The sequence below is a fragment of the Drosophila elegans genome, unplaced genomic scaffold (assembly GCF_018152505.1).
Source record: "Drosophila elegans isolate 14027-0461.03 unplaced genomic scaffold, ASM1815250v1 contig_183, whole genome shotgun sequence".
In the NCBI taxonomy this organism is placed as follows: domain Eukaryota; kingdom Metazoa; phylum Arthropoda; class Insecta; order Diptera; family Drosophilidae; genus Drosophila; species Drosophila elegans.
Genome location: NW_024545550.1, coordinates 189,358 through 211,842, shown reverse-complemented (window position 1 = coordinate 211,842; position 22,485 = coordinate 189,358). Strand labels below are relative to the sequence as shown.

The following is a 22,485-nucleotide window of genomic DNA, read 5'->3' as shown; positions in this document are numbered from 1 at the left end:
ATCTGCAATGTTTATTGTTTAGAGCCCCCTATTCCCCTCGCCACGTCGAATAATTAAAACAATTGTAAATTACACATTTATTGAAATTGTTTTGCTGTTGATATTTTTGCAGGGCTTTTAAATGCGGTTGGTATCGGTTTTGTTGTTTTAGAGGAAATATTCCCCCGGGATATGCATGCAAATGTTCGTGTTTACCTTTGTGCGAAATGTATCCAAATCGATAATTGCATTAAAAGCTGTGGCGTATTGGTGCAATCAAACGAGTTTGGCGTTTCTAAATTATACCAGTGTGGCTAACTTCATTTATCAAAGTCGCTTAGTTAACAATGATAATTATTTGCTCGATGGGATAAATTGATCAAATAGCAAAAGGCTCTCCTTGCTTTTGTCCTTTATTGTAAGGATATTATTTCATTAAATTTAATTAAATATTACTAAATTAATCCTTTAAAATAAAGGCATGGCTTTGAAGATTTTTTGTGGATTAGTCATATATCTTTTTGCAGTCTTACTCAACTAAATTTGTATCTATGTGATTAACTTGAATAGACTAATTCGTTTATTTTTTATTGGATTTCATATAAATTTTTTTCTAAAAGTCTTTATCTCGGCTTAATTAATACGGAATAAATATTAGTTAAGAAATCCTCAGACTAATTAGTATGTTTGGACATAAAGTTATCTGTTATATACAATTTTTTTGCATGTGTATATATTGATTGCTTATATAAAGTAAAATTTAGATATTTTATTTTATGCTAAATATGTTATTGGTACTGATTTACCAAATTTTTTTTAAATGTGCTGTGATTGAGTTGGGAACTCCATTTCACTGAAGAAATTTAATATTTGTAGCCAATTTACGTTGGTTCGTTTCGTTTGGCTTTTGGCAATATATATGCACAAATATATAAACACGGCTGTACATATTTGTATATAGCTTGTGTATGCATCGCGCTCACTTTTTTATTTGTCTGGTTAAGTGAGAATTCGGTTTTTCGTGCATTTGACACGTTCTGTTTATGGCGCTGAAAAAGGTGTGCGAGAGTATGCAAAAAAGTTTTGGAAGTTGAGTTTTTCGGGGGGAATTTTGAACCACTTGGAGCTGTCATCAAACATGCAAACTGCATTCGAGCGAATCGGTAAAAGACTGGGGTGCTCGCCCAACTGAAGTATTTGCCTCTCGAACTCAATCTGAGAAAATCAATCAAATGCCTTTAACCGAAACACAGAACTTTGTCTAACCGAGATTAACTTTGGCAATCCCCCCGGTTGCAAAGTATCAACAGAAAAAGTTTACAAATAACCGAGCTGCAGATACCCGCACTCAAGGGGGCAACAAAATGCGGGCAATTTGCCTACAAATACCCTGGATATGGGATTTCGGGAACCATCGATCTGGGCGCCCCCTGGAGATTCCGATCAACAAACTGGAAAATGTTCTCCCGAGTGGCGGGGAGTGAATTTTCCAAGTTTATTGTTCAGCCGCTGTTTCGAGGGGCAAAATGTGGGGAAACTCGAACTTGCTCAACACATATCCATAAACGCTCCCACTTTGAGCCATGAAGAAAAGTTTTCGTTCACACAAAAAGTGGAAAGTGAAAAGCGAGCGAGTAAAATTGCTGACAGGAAACTTCCAATCAGAAATGAATTACTTTGAAGTGAGCAGACGAGGGGGCGAAAGGGGGTGCTGGTCCTGGTAGTTACCGCAGTGTCAAGTTTAAGAAGCCATGAAATAACATTAATTTGTTGTAAATTCGCTTGCCAAGTTTTTTAAGTTGAATTAATTTGATTAGCTTATCGCCCGTTCAAAGTTGAAACTCCATCAGCATTTCAAACAAGATTTGGATTTTTGTTAGAGATGCTCGCGTGAGCATTCCGTCCTATTACAAAACAATTGATAACAATACAATTAGATAAGTTACTGTAAGAAAATTTAGAATTTCGTTAGAAAAAAAAGAACAAAATTTGGCTCACGCGTTCACCTTTAATTCTTAGCCTTGATAGTACACATTGGAAATGGCTGGTACACTGGCTTTTGTGCCAGCAAGTTCACTTTTCACATTTAGGCCAAAACAGGAGTCGACGACAATTCAAATTTTATAAGATTACATGAAATTTATGTGGCAATCAACTTAAAAAACAGAGGAACGGAAAATTTCTAGGCCGACATGGCGAGTGCTGGGAAAATGCAAATGGCTGCGAGTTCTGCTGTGTATGTCATGATTTTAATAAGAATGAACTTCTTGTCCCCTGCGCTTGTATCCTTGGATTTTTTCTTCTTTGTTGAACTAAATAAGTCACATAAAAAGAGTGAATTTTTGTTGGGTGGGAAAAGGGAGCGCTGGGAGGAATTGGGCATTGGGTTCCCGTTCCGTTCGCCCTATCTATACCATTTTATACATATATGTTGCATAAAGAACAGGCAAATTATTTTTTTTTTAATATTTTTACGGCAAAATGCTTGAAATTGATAAGGCTGCCTTTTGTATACATATCCGTATGTGGGTGCCTGTATGTGTAGAAAAGTGGGGGAGTCTCTGCGGGTTAGCATTTTTAGCAACCACAAACCTCCTAACTTCCCATTTTAACACATTTTTTTCGTGGCGAAACGTAAAGTACACTTTATAAACGTGAAATATATTAGAGGTTCTTCTAATTAAATTGCTTTTAAAAATGTAGAAACTTTAAATAAGGCTGCTATTCTTGATTTATACATGTCTTAACACAAATTCCTTTTCTTATATCAAAGATCGTTTAGGAATATATGATTTATATTTAAACTGCAAATGAAAAGATTTTATTAGAATCAAAGGAATTGGCATACAGTTATCAAAAGCTTTTATTATGTATACAAATTTTAAGCCGATAGAGGAATCATTGCATTTTTTATTATCATAGATACCGATATATACTTTTAAGATTTTAGATTGGTACAAAGTAATTCCTTTTAAAAGAAAAAAGAATATTTATAAAATTTTCTTCGCCAGTGACCAAAGCTTCCTTTTTTTTTATTCCCCCTAGTAAGGGAATGGTGCAGAAAGCAAAGCAGAAGGAAGCCACAAAAATGGTTGAAAATAAAAATTTAAATTGTCTGTTTGTCTGGTTTTCTTAAATATATTTGACAAACTCACACATTCACACACACAGGAAGAGAAGGCATACCTTCGCGGGTGCAGAGATTTGTATATTGACGCCCCTTAACACATCACCCCCATTGTACATCTGATATTTAATGATTATTTGTTTGTCTGGTTGCTGATTCTGACTTCTCTTTTGTTTGCTTTCTCTCACCGACAGATTGGATGAATCTCTAACGTCATGGTATGAAGGAGCCCACGAACACTTTGGATGAAATTGTAAGTGCTTCGGCTAATCAGTGTCTAGAGCCACAGAGTTCAGCTCCCTGTGTCACATAACCAAGGCGGAACCGCATCACGAACATTAAAATCTACTGGGGAAGAAAAAAACTCGGGGAAATATATGCGAAAAAGTCAAGACAATGCAACTGACACATAATGAAAGTGAAGTGCGGGGAAGTTAAAGCCAAAAAGTTTTACGGTCGGGGGAAGTCTGGTCTGCTACACTGAAATTAAATTATAAAACATGAAACAATTTAATAAGTTAAAAGTCCGAAAAGATTGATATAGTTGTATTTCAACGAATTAACACTGGGGAAGCCTTTACGATACTATTTAATTTTTTTAACAATTCATAATAAACATAATTATTTAATATTTGGAACCTAATCAATTTTAAACCATAAACAATTATTTTTAAATGTATTTACAAGATATGAGTCTTTTAATATTAGGTTTATAACTTCATAATTTTTAGCTGTGCAGAAAAATTGCACGCAGTTGGCGGTTGGAAAACGAAGAAAAGTTGAAAATGCAAAGCAATCTAAATAAAATGTCAGTCCCGCAAGTGCCGGCAGGTGGCGCCACCAGCGGGGGGAGTGGGACAGAAAGACAAATGGAAAGGGACAACATGTGAGCCACAACATGGGGGCAACAACAAACAATAGATATAGTTGTGCCCAGACTTCAAAGTATTACCCAATGTTAAGTTTTGCTTGGTAGGGAATGGGGGAGGGAGAAAAAGTGGGGGACGTCGCCGTGTCAAGCGGTAATTGTTATGTAAATGAGTTTTACAATTTTTGCCAGCCAAAAAAGGTCACCAGTTGAAGGGAGCCACTGTGGCTTAGGCCTGGTCGACAAATTTCAGCAAAGTCAGTCAGCAGTTTTCTGCCGCCCGATGAGGACAAACAAAAGTTTTGTTTAGCTTTTGTTTCGATGCTTTCGCTTTTCGCTGCATACAAATTGTACCTCGGTAGAACCGAAATACCCTACCTATACCATATTGTCTTCGTTGCCTTTGTGTGCAAGGGTAGCTCTTTATAAAATTGCAAATCAGTTTGAAAGTCAACGATAACATTTTGTTGTGGTCCTCCAGCCAAAGTGCTTTCCTTGTCTTTGCCTCTTAAGCACTTTCAATTATTTTTTTTTGTGCAAACATACGAATGACTATGAATTTATTTTTGGCTCAAAGTTGGTCTTTCAGGCATTAAGGTCCAGCAGACACATTGGAAAGTTAATAACCGTTTAGTCAAGTTAAGGAGAAAGGAATTTCGAATTTTCCTTTTTCTTTTCTAAATGCTTACACGCAGAAAAAATGAATATGATATAGGTAAATCTAGTTTATTGTATATAAACATATAACCTTTCGTATATTTTCTCATTCTCAGTCAAGCCAATAAGTCAACAATAATAATTTGGTTGTAGTTCATTTTATAGTTATTTAATAATTCAACAAAATATTTAAAAATATATATTTTTTAAATATTTGTCTTGTTATTATTAAGTAAATTTTTAAAATATAGGGTTGCAGCTGAGCATTATACTCTCCCTTTGTACAATATAACTTATAAATTCCGATGAAGAAATAGTAACCTTCGGGGGTTTGCTTACTTTACATAAAATTACTTAAACTTCTAGGAACTCCAACTTCTTCGTCGAAATTTGCCTAGGAAAAAGGCATCATGATGGGTGCCTTTTCAATTAGCAATTTATTCAATTATTTATTTGAAAAGTGGCCCTCTTAAAGGCCATAACTAATATTGGAATTTCCCCTGGCGGCGCCACCCACCAACTGTCCCCTGTTTCAGCAATATTTGTGTTAACCTATTTCCTTAAGTGCAACGTCAGCTTGGCATTTCGCAACTTTTGTTGCTGTTTCCTGGAGGGAAATATAAATGCCAGGCCATGGCAAAAGACAAACACCAACAACATAGACACACACACACACACACCCCCCCATACTTATACGCGGGCGAGAGTCACGCACACACAGACACTCCACTCACACACCCAAAGGCACACGCACACATATGGCCAGCATGCAGATGTGACAGAGTGGGACTTGAATTTTTAATGCAAGGCAACAACGATTCTCAGAGGCATATTTACATTCCGGCTCAATGTCAATTGTGTTTATAAATTAATTTGCAAAAAGACAAATGTACACATGGCATTGGAACAGACGGTGACGGTGACGGTGAGAGGGTGAGAGGGTGAGAGGGTGCTGCTGCCAAACAAGCACGCCTTTTGTTTAGAGGCCATTAAGACCAGGGAGCCATGGGCCTCTGTTCGACTGCCAGTGTCAGCTCATGTGGAGCACCTCCGGCTCCCGAATCTCTACAGGTTGCTGCCTCCTGCTGCTGACCCCCGACGCATTGTTGTCTCGTTCTCTGCAGGGTACCTTGTTAAGGGACCCATTCTTATAGCTTCGGTGCCCATTTCCGTACCCAAACGCGTGGCCGTACCTCAGCTGGCGTGACAGGTTGTTGTCGTCGTTAGATGTTAGACGCATGCTTTTGTTTCTTTTCGGTGTCCTCATACCCCGGGACAAAGACAGCACACTGGCAAAAATACGGCTTGCGATTCTACAAATACATACATACGTATTTTTAATTGAGAATCAAAATAGCATTTGGTAGTAGAGAAATAAATAAATTTTTCAATTTTGAAACCTACTTCTTTCTTTTTCATATATTATATTATATAAAATGTTAACACAACACGTAACTCTGGTTCCTAAGACCAAAATCACTCATACGACACGTATTGCAGATATTTGGGCCATAACCAAAAATAGCTTTTAGCTGTGAACTACTGTTAACTTATCCATTTTTATTTTAAGAAACGTATATAATATTCATTATATTCATTAGTGTGTACGTATTTTGATCTGACAAATTAAATTAAATCATTTAACACGGATTAGAAACATTAAGCTGAATATATCAGCCAAAATAAACTTTTTGCTAAAGTAATTAAAGGTTATTGTAAATTAAAAATGTGTTTTAATAATTAAAAATACTTTAAAACTTGTTTTTCTGTGCATAAGCTGTGATGAGCCAATGCCAGTGTCGTAAATATTTGCGCACAAAAGTCGGCAATGATTTGATGCACAGGCACACAGGCAGCTGGCTAAGCTGAAACTAGCTAAGCAGCCAACACACTCCTGCAAAAAGAAAAAAAAACTGCTTAACCCGATAAAGGGGTGGCATGGGGAGGCGGCTAATTTGCGCAACAGAATGACAGGCTGGGGCAGATATAGTACAGTGGGGCTTAACATGCCTCCAGCAGCTGGAAGCGATAAGCTAAAGTCAAGGCGAGAATAACCAAGTTTCGAATTAACAGATTCTCTTTATTTCTATAAACCTCAGTCACATTTGAAATACATTTCTTTAAATCTGTCATAGTAGTTAATTCATTTTTTTACTCATGAACATTTTTACAGAATATAGTTTTTCCTTTAGGTATTCATATAATCTTTATTTTATTTTTATTTTTAATTTAAACATACTTGCTACAATTTTGTTAAGCTGCTTTCTTGCATAATAGACATGAAATAAAAGCTTTTTAGGTTATTTTTCATAAATTTCCTATTATTAATGCTTCAAAGAGAAACAGCTTAAAGTACTATACTGATTAAAAATTCCATTAGTTATTGAACGTCTTTTCTAGATAACGTAATGTATTCGCCTGTCGTTTTGGCATAATGGAGACGTTCTATCAGCACAATAATCAGCAAATATATTTGTTGCTGCTTCGCTCGCAAGCATGCTTGGTGCTCATATGCGAATTTAATCCTTAGTCTTTCAGTGGGATAATACCCCAGTAGAACTGCAGCGACGCACGCACTTCCGTGCGGCATCTTCAGCAATTTGGCAATGCAAGTGAGCAAGGCCACCCATATTTGGGGACCACCACCCAACCACCCAACCACCCAAGACACCCAACCACCCCATCCACCGAACCATCCACACAGCTGCAGTGGTTCGGCTATTGGTCGTTCGGCTTTTCCTCGGACCTTCAAAGGTTTCGGCTTCTTTTTGCCGCCCGACGAACTTCGTTTTCGAATTCAAAGCAGCGGCAGACGTCGTACCGTTCAGTTCTGTTATTCAGTATTCCCAGTCAGTTGTGCTTTGGCTGGCGGTCGCGACAGTTGGGAGCTAACGCGATATTGCCGGTTGGTAACGTCGTCGTAACGTCGGTTCGGCCTCCAATAACGTAACGTAACGTAAACAATTTGTTTTGAGGGGGCGGCTCGTTTGGCGCATTTTTTCGTGAGTTATTAAAATGCGATAAAAGCCAGTGAATCGGTAATAAAGCGCTTATCTGGGCCCGCAATTACGAGCCAGAAAAGGGCGGGTGGATCGCGCGTTGGCGGTTTTTCTGGTGGCGACAAAGCAAAAAAAAAAAAAAAAAAAATTAGAAGCAAATATCAGAAGCAGCAGCCGGCTGTTTTCTCCAATTACTCGCGGGCCCTGTGAAGTCAATTGTGTGCTGGCCCGCATCTGTTACAAATTTCTTTCCAGGCCGGGAGTCATTGGGCCAGTACCAAACACCACCCGACCAACTGTCACCATTCCACACATCCGCCCATCAGCGCCTAAATGTATGCTTTAGTGCGTCCGTCTGTCTGTGTCTCTTTTAGTTAATAGTTGTCTACGTGTGTGGCATATTACAAACGCACACATTAATGCGAGGGACCGACAAACACAAGCACACACACATACTGACAGCACCCACCTCGCAGGTGGGAGCGTGTTTGTTTTTCTTGGCTTTTAGCTTCCGCTGCGGGCTATCTCGAAAAGCATTCAAAGTATCTTTCGGATGTGCCACTTGCCGTTCTTCGATGTGTGTGTCAGCGCTGGTGTGTGCTACTTTTGGGTGTTTATGGCATTTAAATCAATAATGTCGCATGCCAACGACTTGGCCACCGCTCTTTCACTCGTTCACTCCTTTTCGCCTTTTGCCACTCACTCCCGTCGCGAATGCAATTTGTGCGGATTTGTTGCCTCCATCTTGCTGAAGTGCACCCGCCTACGTTGCAGTATTATAAAAAGGTGACTCAGTGGTATAAGCACAACCTTCCTCTTCCCACACCCCACACCCCCCACCTTTAGCTGGCCTGAATTTGCTTAATGAGCGCAGCCTGGCCGCAGATACTTTGCACACACTTATTTAACGCTCATACGCCCTGTTGGCCACCCTCATTTTCGGTTCGCCGGGGCCAAGGGCAGGCGGCTTTTGTTGCTTAGGATTGCAGCTGCTTTTTTCTTTAATCTTATTTAAGGGGCATTGAAAAGACGCCAGGGTTCAGGTCAAATTTGTATAAAAAGATGCCTCTCAACCTCGCTTCCTGGCCAGTTTTGTGGCATTTTAATTTGCTAAGCGTGTCCGACTAAATTTACACAAAGCTGCCACAAACTCAATTTACACAGCTACAATTGCCGGGCGAAAAGCTAGAAAGCGAGAATGCGAGTAAGCAAGAACTTAGGGTTGCAACATTTCTGTCAAATGTGTAAAAACTATTATTCCACAACTCCAACTCCAAGTAAATGGCAGACATCACATCATCATGAGGGCCATTGGATGGCTTGGGACATTGGGACCACGTCTCCTCCATGAATTTGTTAATTAAGCTTAATGTGCAATTAAAGCTTCAAGGAATGCGAACCCAACTTTGGTCAGGTCCATGCTGATTTAATTTGAATTTCGGTTAAGCCGGGAGTCTGAGTTAGGTGCCAGAAATTACGTTGAATGTCCTCCACATGTTCCGCATTCTCTTCGGATGCTCTTTTTGTTAGGGCACCACATTATCTTAGGCTCATAAATTCAACCCATTTTTTGTTTGGCTCCCCGTACGTACATACACTTATAAGAAGAGCCCATCAGTTTGAGGTAAATTTCCCAAAAGGGTCGTAAGGCTCAAAGATGGAAAACTTTTAGATTACCTGCCTGTTTGGAAAAAAAATGAGCAAACTTGGACCTTATCAAAGGTGTAAAGTTCAAGTCATTTGGTTGCTTTTTCTTCAGCAATTAAGCACCAATTGGATGATATCATTTTAATGACTTTGAGAGGGCTTAATTAACTTTGCTTTTAAAACTTTAAAGTTGCTGTAACAAAATTGGAAGAGATATTTCGCTTACACTTCATAAAATACGTTTTTACCTATTTGTAGTGGTTCTGTTAACTTGAATCAATTAATTTCATTGCGAATCTTAAATCGCCCTATCAATTATTGAATGTATTTTCGGATTTACCACTCACGAAATCACTTTGCTGACCACCGGATCTCGATTTAGCCCCATTTAGCTTCCGTTTGGACCATTTCCCCTTCGTGCAGCTGTGCGGCGACTCCTACTTTTCCTAATGCCCAAGTCCATTTGCTCTTGGCACTTCACTAATCTGTCCATTGTGAGACATTGAAAGTGGGCGGCAGAAAGCCTAGCCACGCCCCCTGTCCCCATGGCTCTTCATAACTGCTTGTGTGCGTGTGTGTGTGTGGGAGGCGGTGAATTTACGACCACAGTCAACACTCATGGTTAACTCATGGTCAATGAGCGGGTTCACGAACTTCCGAGCACAGGTTGTTCGAGGGGGCGGTGAAAAGTCAAGACAGAGGAGAAACGATGGTTAGGGCGGTGGGAGGTACGTATTATACACCAGAGAGCATCCTTCACGATTACTTAATATTAATGACTCCAGGCTGTGTGGTCACTCGGTGGCCATTGGTCGTGGTCCCAGGTCTGTTCGGCCTTTCCATTGCACAGCCTTACTTATTTTCACTGCCTTTGTCTCATTTATATGCACAGAGAAATAATCAAATAAATAAAATCTGAAATTGGGCTGCCAATTTTACACCCTTGAACATAAAGTTTTGTTTATTATTATTAAAATTGTAATTATAGAGTTTTAGTCATTTTTAAATAATTATGGGTGAGTTAATCATCCCCCAGAGACTTAAAATAAATTCAAAGTTGTATAATTACCAAGAAATCCACAGGGAAAAGTGTTACATGATTCTTTAATTAATTAATTTATCTAAAAAATATTTTAATATGTCTCAAAATGGAAACTATATTTATAAATCAAATTATTTTAATTATTGAGTTAGCATTTGATTTTTGTAACAATATAAAACCATAAATACATACAGATTAAAAAACTGCAAATTTCCTTGGAATCCATGAATACAAAAACTATTGTTTTTTCTGAGTGGACCCCTGAGATCCTTGCGCTGATGTCGCAAATCTGACATCGCCGTCGATGAAAAACTTTGCCGCTTTGGTCTTTTGTAATGAATGCCCTTTTATCTGTATTAGTTTATGTGTGGCAGAATGGGAAACCCGCCTCCCTCCCTCCGCGGCCAAGGCCAGAATCAACGGTTTATCTTGGCCCGGCCCATTGTGTTCGAGAGTCGTTGCTGCTGGGAATATTTGCTTAAGCTGATTTAACTACATTAACTTGATTAAATAAGTATTAAACAGTGCAGGGGAAGGAAAGTGTTCGCCTACAGATGCGGGAATGCGGGCGTTTAGCTCATCTCCTCGACTTCCCACTCACTTTTTTATAGGTTCTATTGATTGATTTCGAATTACAATAAATGTTTTGCCGCCACTGCTACCAGTTGTTTCGCCGGAGGCAGTAAAAGAGTTCAGAGTTGTCTCTTCATCAGTGGTGGAAAGTGCTTACAGTACATTTTACCCCAGTAATAGAATCCAACGCTAGTATTAGTTGTTTCATATATATACAATTTTTCTTTTAAATTTAAAGTTTATTGTCACTTTAGTAGCATAAAACTTGTATTTAAATTTCTTCATTTTGAAATAACTAAACTCAATTCCTTTAACAAGTGAAAATAAATCATATTTTCTCGTGAAATGAAATTCTTTTTCCATCACAATTGTTTTGCTTTCATCCTAAGTAGAGTAATACAAAAAGTACCTTGCTCATCTCTGCCTTTTGAAAGCCACAATCCTCAATCTGCAGCCCACAATCCAGTGATTTTGCCCGCCAGCTGTTTGCTTTTGCGATAGAATGTGGCTCAATTGTTGTTCGAATCAAATCGGTTAGAACAACACTATTGCTTTGGACTCCTCAGCCCACACACGCACATTGCATAAATAGTTTGATTGTGACACGGATTGAGATTGCTAGCCGTTTAATGGCCAAGTAATTAACATTCCCAGGGCGCTAAGTTGAAGCCATTTTGGTCAAGTCAAGGTCAGGGAATGCAATTTAGACAGTTTTCGGCTCGTTCTGGGTGGCGGATTCCCATGATGGCTATACATTCTTGTTGTGACAGAAGCTGCAGCAAAACCGAAAGACAGAGGAGCGGAGGGAACGGAAAATGGCAAATAGAAAATAGAAAATTCTGCTTTTATAACTTTGTTAGCGCTCAGTCTCTCGCTCTCTAATTCAGGGAAATGGAATGCGGAAAGCGTAATTTAATGAAAAGTCATCAAAGCAATGCACCAGAGAGATTGCGAATCCAAACTTTTCGATTTCATTAACCGAACACTGTCGGACCACTAAAAAAACCATTTAAACAAGTCAACCATTAAATTTTGCTTTATTTATGCAAAGTGGAAAATCTGTTTTGCTCGTAACGCTGTCCTGCCGCCTTTGTGGTCATAAATATGGAGCATAAAAAATTATAACATATTATTACGGGCGGCAAATTAATGCCATCATCGGGCCGCAAGCAAATTGGTTCCGAAGCCCATCTGAATAATTGCCTATGAATCTGTCGCTCGACATCTGCTCTGCATGTCCGCTCGGCTGGCCAATTGGTAGTTGAGTGTCAGCCAGGATTAGGCCACTCCTTTCTCCTTGGTTGTCTGCCTTTCCTAGTATTTCGTCTGACAGCTCTGGAAATGAGCAAATTTTTTGGGTCGTCATTCAAGTTAATAATAAACAGACACAAACAGAACCACACAAAAACACACACAAACACACACACACACACGTCAAGGACATTTGAACAACAGAAAGCACGGTTGGCGAGAAGGAGAGGTCCTGGGAACCCAGCAAATTGCGCTTCATTTATTTATAATAATTACAACTGTAAAAAGTTTTAAAAGTCATTTCGATGGTAGCGGCTGCCAGGGTCTCCAACTCAAGTATGCAGGCTAATAGGTCTGCAGAATGGGAAAAAGGGACGAAGGACGTAGGACGTAGGAGGAGCCAACTATGTCCAGTCCTGAATAATGAATTCCGTGAGAAATTGAACTATTATTTGCCGGGGCAATCGGGGCAATCGGGGCCATCGGTGGCATCGGGGGCTGCCAGGAATACTTTGTTACCGGGCAAATTTAAATTTAATTCCCTGAATTATGGCCACAATTTACCATGGGCCCGGCAGCTGACCAGTTGGCTTGCATAATCTGCGCTTAAAAAATGAGCGTAAATGTTTAATGCCCGTACGGCAAACGCCCAAGTGGCACTCGCCAACTCGCCCTCACCCACTTCAGTTATTTATTTATTCTTTTATTTTACATTTTGTTTGTTTATATTTTATGATTGTGTTAAATCAATTGCTCAGCGAGGGACGTGTATATTTTATGCTTCAATTTGGTTTTTATTTATTTTCCTTTATTATTGTTTTTATGATTTTTTCGTTGTCATCAATAATGGAACGGGGATGAGTGAATGGCAGAAGCCACGCAATTCAATAAAGCATTAAATTAAAATTAAATTTTCGAAAGCAAACGCAATTAAGTTGCCAAACAGTTGATAACGAGTGCAGCGACATTGAACTTTTTTTTCTTCCGTTTTTTTGTCATTATCCTGACAGTCACTTAATTAACGCAAATTATTTGCAATGCCAATAAGCCGTCTGTATAAATTAGGCTGTGAGGTTTCATTGCTAAGCTTTTTTTTATGTACATTCGTAGATTGAGTGCGGATGTCGATTGAATGGGATTGAATATTTCATTGAGCTCAATAGGCCAAACTCAATTGATTGACAGCAAATAGTAATTCCTTCCATCGCATGGAAGTACTCAATATGGAAGTACTCAATATGCGGCCCTTAAAGTATGCAACACTTTTCGAATGAGTGCAGGCAAGCGGAGGGAATCGTGTTCGTGTTGGTTCGTTGCAAAAAACTTTATTGGATTTCTTGGAAAGTGCTTTGAGAATGCGATTCTCTTGGGGGAAACAGACTGCAGTGGTTTTGCTGAGAAGAGCCTAAGCTGCAGTTATTCAATTTTTCATTGGCTTCACTAATATATTTTCATTTTTGATAGTCTTTCTGGTTAAACATTTTTTTATTATAACAATATTAGTGAAGCACTTATTTTGCATATTTTGAGTTTTATAAAGTTTATTTTAATTTTGCACTTTAATATATGGGCTTGTAAATTGTTTAACAAAACCATGCTCTTATTTTTATGCCGAACTTGAAATTTTATTGCTTTCGATGTGAAATAACCGAACATAAAAGTAGTTTTGTCATCTCGCACTTTAAAAACTGAAATGTGGATAAACAAGGTATTTTTATGTTCTAAGAACTACGAAAAAAATTTGGAAAGTTGAACCTGGCTGAATAATGATCTATAAAATTCTTAAGCTTATTAAATTAAATAAGTTAATTGCTGCTGTTTTTCAAGGTTTTATTAAATCAACTTTGTCAAGAGGTGCTAAACCCCTACTCTCGTCGCACCTATTCAATGTAAACATTCACAAAAAACAACACGAAAAGGTGTACTTTAGTGTTTTTCCAATGCTTGACATTCGAATCGCATACTTTTCGCGCACATTTCTGTGACCTTGAACGCACTCGCATTTCATTTTGTGAATTTCCTTTTTTTTCGCTCATTTGAAAGAGGTCAGAGGCTGCTGCTCACGTGTAAATTGACCCACCGTCTGCTATCACCACCCTCGTTCCCCACCAAAAAGCAACCCCCCCCGGCAGCCAGTCCGTTGCTTTAATTACTCTTGCGGAAAATTGCTTCAACTCTCAACTTTGTTGAGTGTTAAGCATTTGGCACGAAACAAAAAAAAAGTGGAAAAAGCCGACACGGACTTGGACTTGGACTCGGATGCGGACTCGGACTCGGACCAATGAGGGTCAGTGGAATTACAACGCGTGTGGTCTGTGGACGGGCGTTGCTCCGAAACGGTGCACGATGGTCGTTTACCAAGTTAAGGGCCCCGAAAAAAGCCGAGACCAAAGCAAACCGTACTGAACCGCAACCGCAGCAGTCCGCCGGACATCAGCAGTACGTCAAAATACCTCCTTTCGGAGTGGGAAGTGTGAGGAAGTGAGGAAGAGGAGAGATTCGCGTGAGCGACGACTTAAGCCCCTTGGCAGCGTTTTTGTTGGCCCAGAGCAGAGACCCTTGTACCCCGCATCCTGTCCCATCTCCCCGCTTGCCTTGACATGAGTGTGCAAAACTTTTTGCCGAGGCAAAAGCCACTCGCAACTGAAACCACTTGGAACAAACCGTTTGCCATGAACGCAGGAGATGGAGGACTGGGGGGCAGAAAGGCGCTGGCGAAGAGTGCCACTAATGTCTGCTCCAGTAACTAACACGAAAGTAAGGCTTGATTTTGGCCAGCCAAAGGCGAAGCATCCTTGTCACATTTACCATATGTGTGTGGTTTAACTACAAGGAATATGTATTTATCAGGGCTGCACAAATGTCACAACTGCCACTGACAATTTGGTCGACAATCAAATTGCGGGTTTGCTTTGGTTCTGCGGTTAAAGTGATTATTTTTCAGCAAGCGTCCTCTTGCTACATGTTTTTATCAGGTCTGAAAATCTGTCACAACTGCAAATTGACTCACAAAATTTTAATGCAATTTCTTTTTTAGGCAAACTACATATATAGGCGTAATATTTTTATAGCAAAGAATCCTTATAAACGTTTTAGATTCTCTCTAATTCTAATACCAAACTAAGTGGAGTGGGGTGTTTTCTTTAAAAATTAAAGAATCTGAAAGATATTTTCAAGTAGTGTTGTTTAAAACACTTTACAGACGATACGCATAAGAACATTTCTATCTATGTAATTTAATTAAAATTTTGTTGATTAAATGTCAATACATTCATTAAATTCGGAAAAGATACTCAGTGCGGCATTCGGCTCAGGTCGAGCTCGTATCCCTGGTCATATATATATATATATATATATATATATTTATATCTACGGATGTGGATTGCAGGTGTCCTTGTCTCGTTGTCGTCAGCGGGGCTCATTCGTCTCCCATCGGTGCACACAAATTGCCAAAGTTGCGGACATTCTCTGGCATAGGCAAAACTTTCGTTCGCCGCCCGTTGCTGGAATTAATTAAAATACAAAATGGCCACAAAGGCGATGGCGGGCAATCCAATCCGTGACAGGATCACAACCGGATGTGTGTGCTCCGGGGGGTGAGGGGTTTTGGAGTGTTTCTCTGCGTTTCGGAGGTCAGTTTCCCCTCTAATCGTTTTGCTGCGGCTGGCACTTCCATCAAACACGCTTCCGCAGTGCATATCCTGTTTGTAATCGATTTGGAAATGTGCAGCAAGGACATTGTCCGGCAAACGACGAGAAATTGAGGAAGCAACGCAAAGAGTTACGACCGGGCGCAAAAGAAAAGTGGAACAAAAGTGGAAAAAATTAGCAATAAACGTAAGCGCACGCGATTTCCTGCCCACTCACCCAAACTCCTCCTGAAAAGTGCTAAAATCAATAAAATGCTTGTTGCTCCGACACAAGAAGTGGCAACACCAGAGGCAACAGCATTTATACAATGCCAGCGACGTCGCGACTTTTCCCCGACATCTTTCAATGTACAATTATATTGGTTGGCTCCAGCCATGCCCCCCGCCCGCAACCCCCTCCGTAATGAAAAGGGGTACTTCGTCGCTGTGCAACATAAATAGTTGCGTTTTTGCCTTCCTTTTTACGTGCACGGAAAGAAACAAAAACACAGCTCAATTGTAACCAATTTGGCATTTAAATTAAACTAGTAGCGCTAACAAGGCCGTCAAAGCTTTGAAGCTTTACAAAATATGTTGTTACTGAACTCAGTTTGTATTGCAAAAAATTGTGGGCTGTACAATGTTATAAAAAAAAACATTTTCGGGTTCTACAAACTTTTGGAAACTCCTCCGAAGTATCAAAATCATAATATTATGATGACTTTCATCTATAGGGATTTATGTGGCCTTGCCAAAACGTATACCTTAAGGGGCTAACGAAGTTGTCAACTGATTGTCTGACCCAAAGAAATCTATTCATATTTCTCTAGAAAAAATCCAAAATTACCTCCTTGTGTTTTAAAATCTCTTCTTTTATTTTCCAAGGTATCAAAACATTATCATAATATTATATTCAATCAACAGGGATATCTGTGGCCTTACCAGAACAAACTGATCTGATTACAAATACTTTGAGGGGCCAACGAAGTTGCCAATCTGAACTTGATATTACTATACTTTACTCTCAGTGTGTCACATTTTGCGCTGTGCCAGCGAAAATGCCGGAAATTCTTGGGCTGGGACCGGGTAGTGTCCTTCAGTGCCGGCTCCTCGTCAGCTCCTTGCGCTGCTCCTGCCGCTGCTCCTTGTGCTTAGCTTCGTCAGCGCCATAAATGGCTGCAAAAATGTAAATAGAGAAGAGGCGATAGGGGCAAAAGGGGTGTAATGCGGAGCACATTGCTCGTTACATGGTGGAGATTCCTGCCAGCGAGCGAGTTATTATGACAAACTTTGTTAATTGGAAAATATTCGTCGAAAATGCTGGCTGGCTGCCGCAGCCACATTGAATTTACAGGATACATTCATCGCCTGGCCCGTGCCTTTGGTTTTTCGGTTTCTGCGGTCCCAATGCATTCGACAAGTTTGAGCTTCGCTATTTCTCCGTCCTGTTGGTGTGGCAAAGTTTGCTTTTTTGAGCAAATATTTGCGCAGATGGCATCAGTGGAAAGTAGATTAATTCATTACGCTGCCAGCAAGTTCGTTAAAACTATGGCCCAAAGATAGAGGAACTTCGGCTTTAAATAGTTGGTTACGCCAACTTGTGGAGTTTGACAAACCGCTTATGGGTAACTTTATGACAGCTGCAAACGGTTGCCTTTAAGCACGGCGAAATGAAGTAAGCCATGGGGGGAAAGTTGACTGCCGGACATTTGATGTCTCTCTTTACGGTTGGTGTTTTACATGTGATTTATAGCTGCGAAACGCGCTGTCTCAGGACATATGTCTTCTTTTTTTGTTTTTGTCTCATTTCGCCGTAATGTGCCGCTCTTTTATTTGCAACATACAGAAGTATAATGTGACCCAGAAAAGGGGCAATAAATTCAGTGAGCGGAGTGGGACGGAGTATCCATTGCAGTCGATGTCGAGGTGCCTCTTCAACTTTGGTCTGATCATCTTGTGGGGTTAAAAATTGAAGCAGCTCTTGCCAAGGCAATCCATTGCAGCCACCATCATGGCAATCCTCATCGTCATCGCCATCATCAATTCGTCCCTGGACTTGATGATGGTGACCGAAGCCAATTGTACTTGGCGAGGCCAAAAAGCAAAAAGCACCATGGGAACGAGTACTAGTCAATGGCCTGGTTGAGTTGCGAACAGTGAGAGAAATTAAGCTTAAGCTTGTAGCTTGGATATCTTAAGATGCATTTCTAAACAAGGTAGTGCACAAATCAGAATTATGCTGGACTTTAGCTTATGCATTTTATTTATAAATCTAAAAACAATATTTTGGGGTTACCAGATTAAAGGTTTTACTTTGTTTCAGGAGCTTTTGCAGTACGAATGTTCAGGTTAGATTTTAAATAAATATCTGAAAAAAGCTTAGATATGGAAATAAGATTTACTTCATTGTGAATGTTAAGCTTATATAATACAGTGACTTAAAGTTGTTTTATTATGGAATTTATAACAAGTGTATTTTTAATGGCGCATGCAATGATATTCTTGACTATGCCTGGCATTTTTATCCGTAGTGTTGGCGTGAAGTAGACACGATACTCGTCGATAACAGACTGGGACGTGTCCATGGCCAATCCTCATGACGGCATTTTATTGTTTGCTGTCGGTCTTTAGCCTGTCGAGTATGTAGCTATATATGTATGTATGTGGATTTTCCGTTCGAGTGTTACTCTGTTAGGGCTAGATCTGCTGTGCTGCCATCCGGTTTTTCCATATTTTTTCCGTGCCCGGTCCTCGTCTTTCCGTATCCTTTATATAATTGTGAGTGCCAGCGATTATGTACACGCAACTATGACTTTAACTGCCGCTTGTTGTTTCAGCAGTCGGTACTTGGAGTCCGTCGAGCGTTGTTATTGTCACGGCTGTTTGGGGCGCTGCCCGTTGCCATTGACAACAGTGTAGTGGCTCGGTAAACACCCCATTCAACCCGTACAAACCGTACAAACCCCTCCCACCGCTCACCGCCCACGTACACCAGTCCAACCACATGGCTGCATACATCGTGCACTTTCCCCGACTTTCCCGACACCCACATTCACACCAGCACAAAGTGTGCTTTCAATCAGGCACTGAATTGAAAATCCATTAACGAGTACAAGGCAGAGGCACTGGCGCCAGCTGGCACTGCCAATGGCACCCACTGTTTCTGCGAGGGGATCGGGGCCGGAAATCGGCCACCCAGGCGGGTTGGTCCGCCAAACCATCCTGAGCTATATATTTTCTTGAACAATAAAAACGACGCACACAAATTTTGTTTCCTTCTGTTCATGCCTTGCTGTTGCAGTCAAGGACACTTTCGCAGGCCAGTGAATGCAATTGTAACAAACACTGAAGTGCGAAGGGGTGAAATCACAAAAAGCGTTTATTTTAAATAAGTAAATAAATATGCAAACTTTAAAGATTTGTTGGGATGAGGGCCAGAACACAACTGAAAGCTGCAATTATAAATACACTTACATCCAGAGAAAAACGGCAAAGTAAAATTAAACATTAAAATTTTTGAATGTACGTTGTTTGTCAAAATATAATAGTACACAAAATATACCGAAAACATGGTAATGTAATTATTAACATATTTAATTTGTTTCAATATTCTTTAATTTCAAATCTAAATTGTTTAATATTAAAGATAAATATGTTAGTGTAAGTTAAACAAAACACCGAAAATATTTATTTCAAATCATTATTTGGATATGCCATGTTTTTTCTCTGGGTGTATACCAAGGCTCTTAGGAAGCCATTAATGGGAATAATGTATACCATTTCCAATACGGTTCATAACTGTGTATTATTTCTTAATTTTCCAAAAACGAAACTTTATTCCTACAATCTAAAATAAAAAACGCGTTTGTTTCCCCAAGTGCATTCAATAAGAACCGAAACGAAGCGTAAATTCAAATAAACCAAAGACTAATCGAAGCCAAAAATCAAAAGACCGCCTCGAAAATGTTGACCTGCGTGTGTCGACCCGTCTCCGGCAACCTGCCCAAGATGCCGCCCGCCTCCCTGATGCCCGCCCACAGGGCATCGTCATCATCATCGACAGCCTCCTTGGCCTTTGTCAGTCCCACGCGAGGAGTGGTGGTGACCTCCGAGCCCAAGCTGAATGTGAGTATCCCGGATCCCGTATCTCGGATCCCGTATCCCGGTATCTTTGCACCCACCCAAGGAGCAAATCCAATCTGCGCCACAACAAAAAGCCGAAATTAGCTTAAGCATAACTTGATTTATGGCTGACCACGAACGTTGACAACTTTCAGTTTGACTTTTGAGTTTTCCCAGGGAGGGTTTTCGGTTACGCCTCGGATTATAAATTGTGAAATTTCATTTCTCACTTCTGGCTGAAGGTGGAGGTGGAGTTGGAGGTGTCGGTGGAGATGTAGCTGAAAGTGGATTTGGGCTGACACACACGCATCCACCTCAGCCGCTTATTACGCTAACGATGCGAAATCTCAGCCTCAATCTCATTCCCCAAATCTCTTGGTCCGTTGCAGGTGCCCAGCAGGCTGACGTCAGCCGAACTGAGGGCGATGGCATTGAGACAGCAGCAGCAAATCGACAGCCAGCACCAGCTGCTGGCCACCAAGGAGCAGCGCCTGCGCTTCCTCAAGTCGCAGGAGGTGCGCAGCGCCGTGGCCAGCGCGGAGGGCGAGCGGCTCCGCCGCCTCAGGGAGCGGGTGGAGGCGCAGGAGTCCAAGCTGCGCCGCCTGCGAGCGCTGCGGGGTCAAGTGGACTTGCAGAAGACCTACAATGTCACACTGAGTGAGTACATTTGCAAAAAAATAACATAACATTGTTCACTAAGTAAAATATATACGTTAAAGATCTTATATCTAAATAGCCTAAGGGTATACCAAGTGCAAGGGATTAAGTTCGGTTTACTCATCGTTAATTAGTGGTGGTTCTTAAAATCTGTACATGCGGAATTAATATAAATTCGGATGTAATGTATTTGTTTGAAACACGAATAGTACCTGGTATGGAGGGTATTTAACCACAAACAAACAAGAAACCTGTTACCCAGTTAACCAATTTCAAAATAATAAACAAACCGCATTACCTAACCGCGTTTTAGTTGGTGCCATTGGCTTTATAAATGTACCATAAAGCCCACATTTTGAAATAAAACTGCTCTGCCTGGGCATATCTAGAATATACACTTTAAATCCCAAATCTCTAGCTTCTATAGTTTTCGAGACAGACGGAAATGACCAGATCGACTCGGCTTTTGATCCGGATCAATAATATATAGAATTTTCAGGGTCTTCCACCAGTTGCATACTTTCATCGTTAATCTACGAGAAAATGCGACTTAAGTTTAAGCTGAACCAATTCATAACCGAACTCAAAACTTATGTAAGTGACAACCATTTAAAATTCGAATCTAAAATGGAACACTTGTGTTAAGTAAAATTATGTTGTCTTAAGTACTATGTTCGTGTTACCAATGGATTAAATAATATTAATCAATTATTTAAATTCCTTTAAAATGAGAGAGCAGTTTTAAACATGTATTATCTGAAATCGAATAAATGTATGTTTTTCCCCTAAAATGTTAAAGCTAAATGTTTTACAACTTTTGTGCAGTGCAGGGAGGAGAAGGAGGGTTGGCTCACGGACAGTGGCGAAGTGCCACCAAGTGCATTTGCCTGGGTTATCCTATCCGGACCTAAGCTTCTCCCTCAAATTGAGTTAAGCACCGCCGGTTGAGTGGAGAAGAGGGGCTCTATGGGTGAATTAACATGTGTTAAAACCGTGTTGAGTGGCGGCCGGCCTCCATGGCAGAGCAGCCAATTCCCATCCACTCGCCCCTCGCGTGTGTGAATTTAATTTATGTATGTGTGTGCCACTTTGTTGTCCTTTATGATTGCCTGTGGGCGGCAACAATGCCGCCTGAACATGGCTAAGAAGATGTTGGCCCGCACACTGGCACACTGGTACACACACACACATTTCCATACAAGGGTATTATGTTAATGAGCTGGCGCCCTGTGTTGTGGCTGTAATTAGTTTGAACAGGCAGCCCAAATCCACGAAAGGAAAACACCGGCGACCAGCAGGCGGCCGGCGATTATAAAATAGTTAGTGAAGGAAAAGGCATGGATCGGGATAACATTGTTGATTAAGCTGAGCACTCAAGGCAGAAGCACCTACTTTAGTGGGGAATCAAATCCTTAACTACAGATTTGCCGCAGCTGAGTTTTAATTAAGATTTACGAAGGTACCTTAAGGCAAAAACAAGATTACATATTATAGTCCTGATAATAGGCATAATCACTTTTCGGGTTGCTCTAAGGGTAGACCCAAAATATATGGCAAGTAATGTTTACTGAGTAATTTTATAAAGTAAGCAAGGATGTTTTGTTAATTTGAAATGATTTCTGCGTTTTCAAAACAATATATTTTAACCAATTTGTATCTTCAGGCAATGACTTGGACTCGATTCGTGCCCTGTTTAGCGAGAAGGAGAAGGAGCTCAGTCTGGCGGTGGCCAAAGTGGAGGCCCTAACCCGCCAACTGGAGGACCTGCGACGTGACCGTCGATGTCCTGTGAATATCCTGGCAGCCGCTGGCTCCGCTGTTGGCCAGGCCCTTCCTCCCCAAGCATCCCGCGAACTGGAGAAGCTGCGACGCGAGCTGATGGTGAGTGAAACGCACAGTGCAACAGCCACTAATTGGTGCAGAGTTGTTTATGT

The 22,485-nt window shown here is 40.5% G+C and overlaps 1 protein-coding gene across 3 annotated transcripts in view; it reads left to right on the top strand.

Annotated features, from left to right (window-relative positions):
* Window positions 1-22,485, top strand: part of LOC108145236 (apoptosis-stimulating of p53 protein 2) — a 37,055-nt gene that overhangs the window by 9,966 nt on the left and 4,604 nt on the right. The window contains exons 1-4 of one of the 3 annotated variants that reach the window (XM_017270502.2): window positions 7,455-7,669; window positions 19,651-19,897; window positions 20,284-20,551; window positions 22,215-22,432. In XM_017270502.2, coding sequence (XP_017125991.1) covers window positions 19,736-19,897; window positions 20,284-20,551; window positions 22,215-22,432 — 648 coding nt within the window. In that variant the 5' untranslated portion in view covers window positions 7,455-7,669; window positions 19,651-19,735. Of the gene's footprint in view, window positions 1-3,300; window positions 3,360-7,454; window positions 7,670-19,642; window positions 19,898-20,283; window positions 20,552-22,214; window positions 22,433-22,485 lie in introns of those variants that run through there. The other 2 variants (XM_017270503.2, XM_041707281.1) reach the window with 2 other exon arrangements.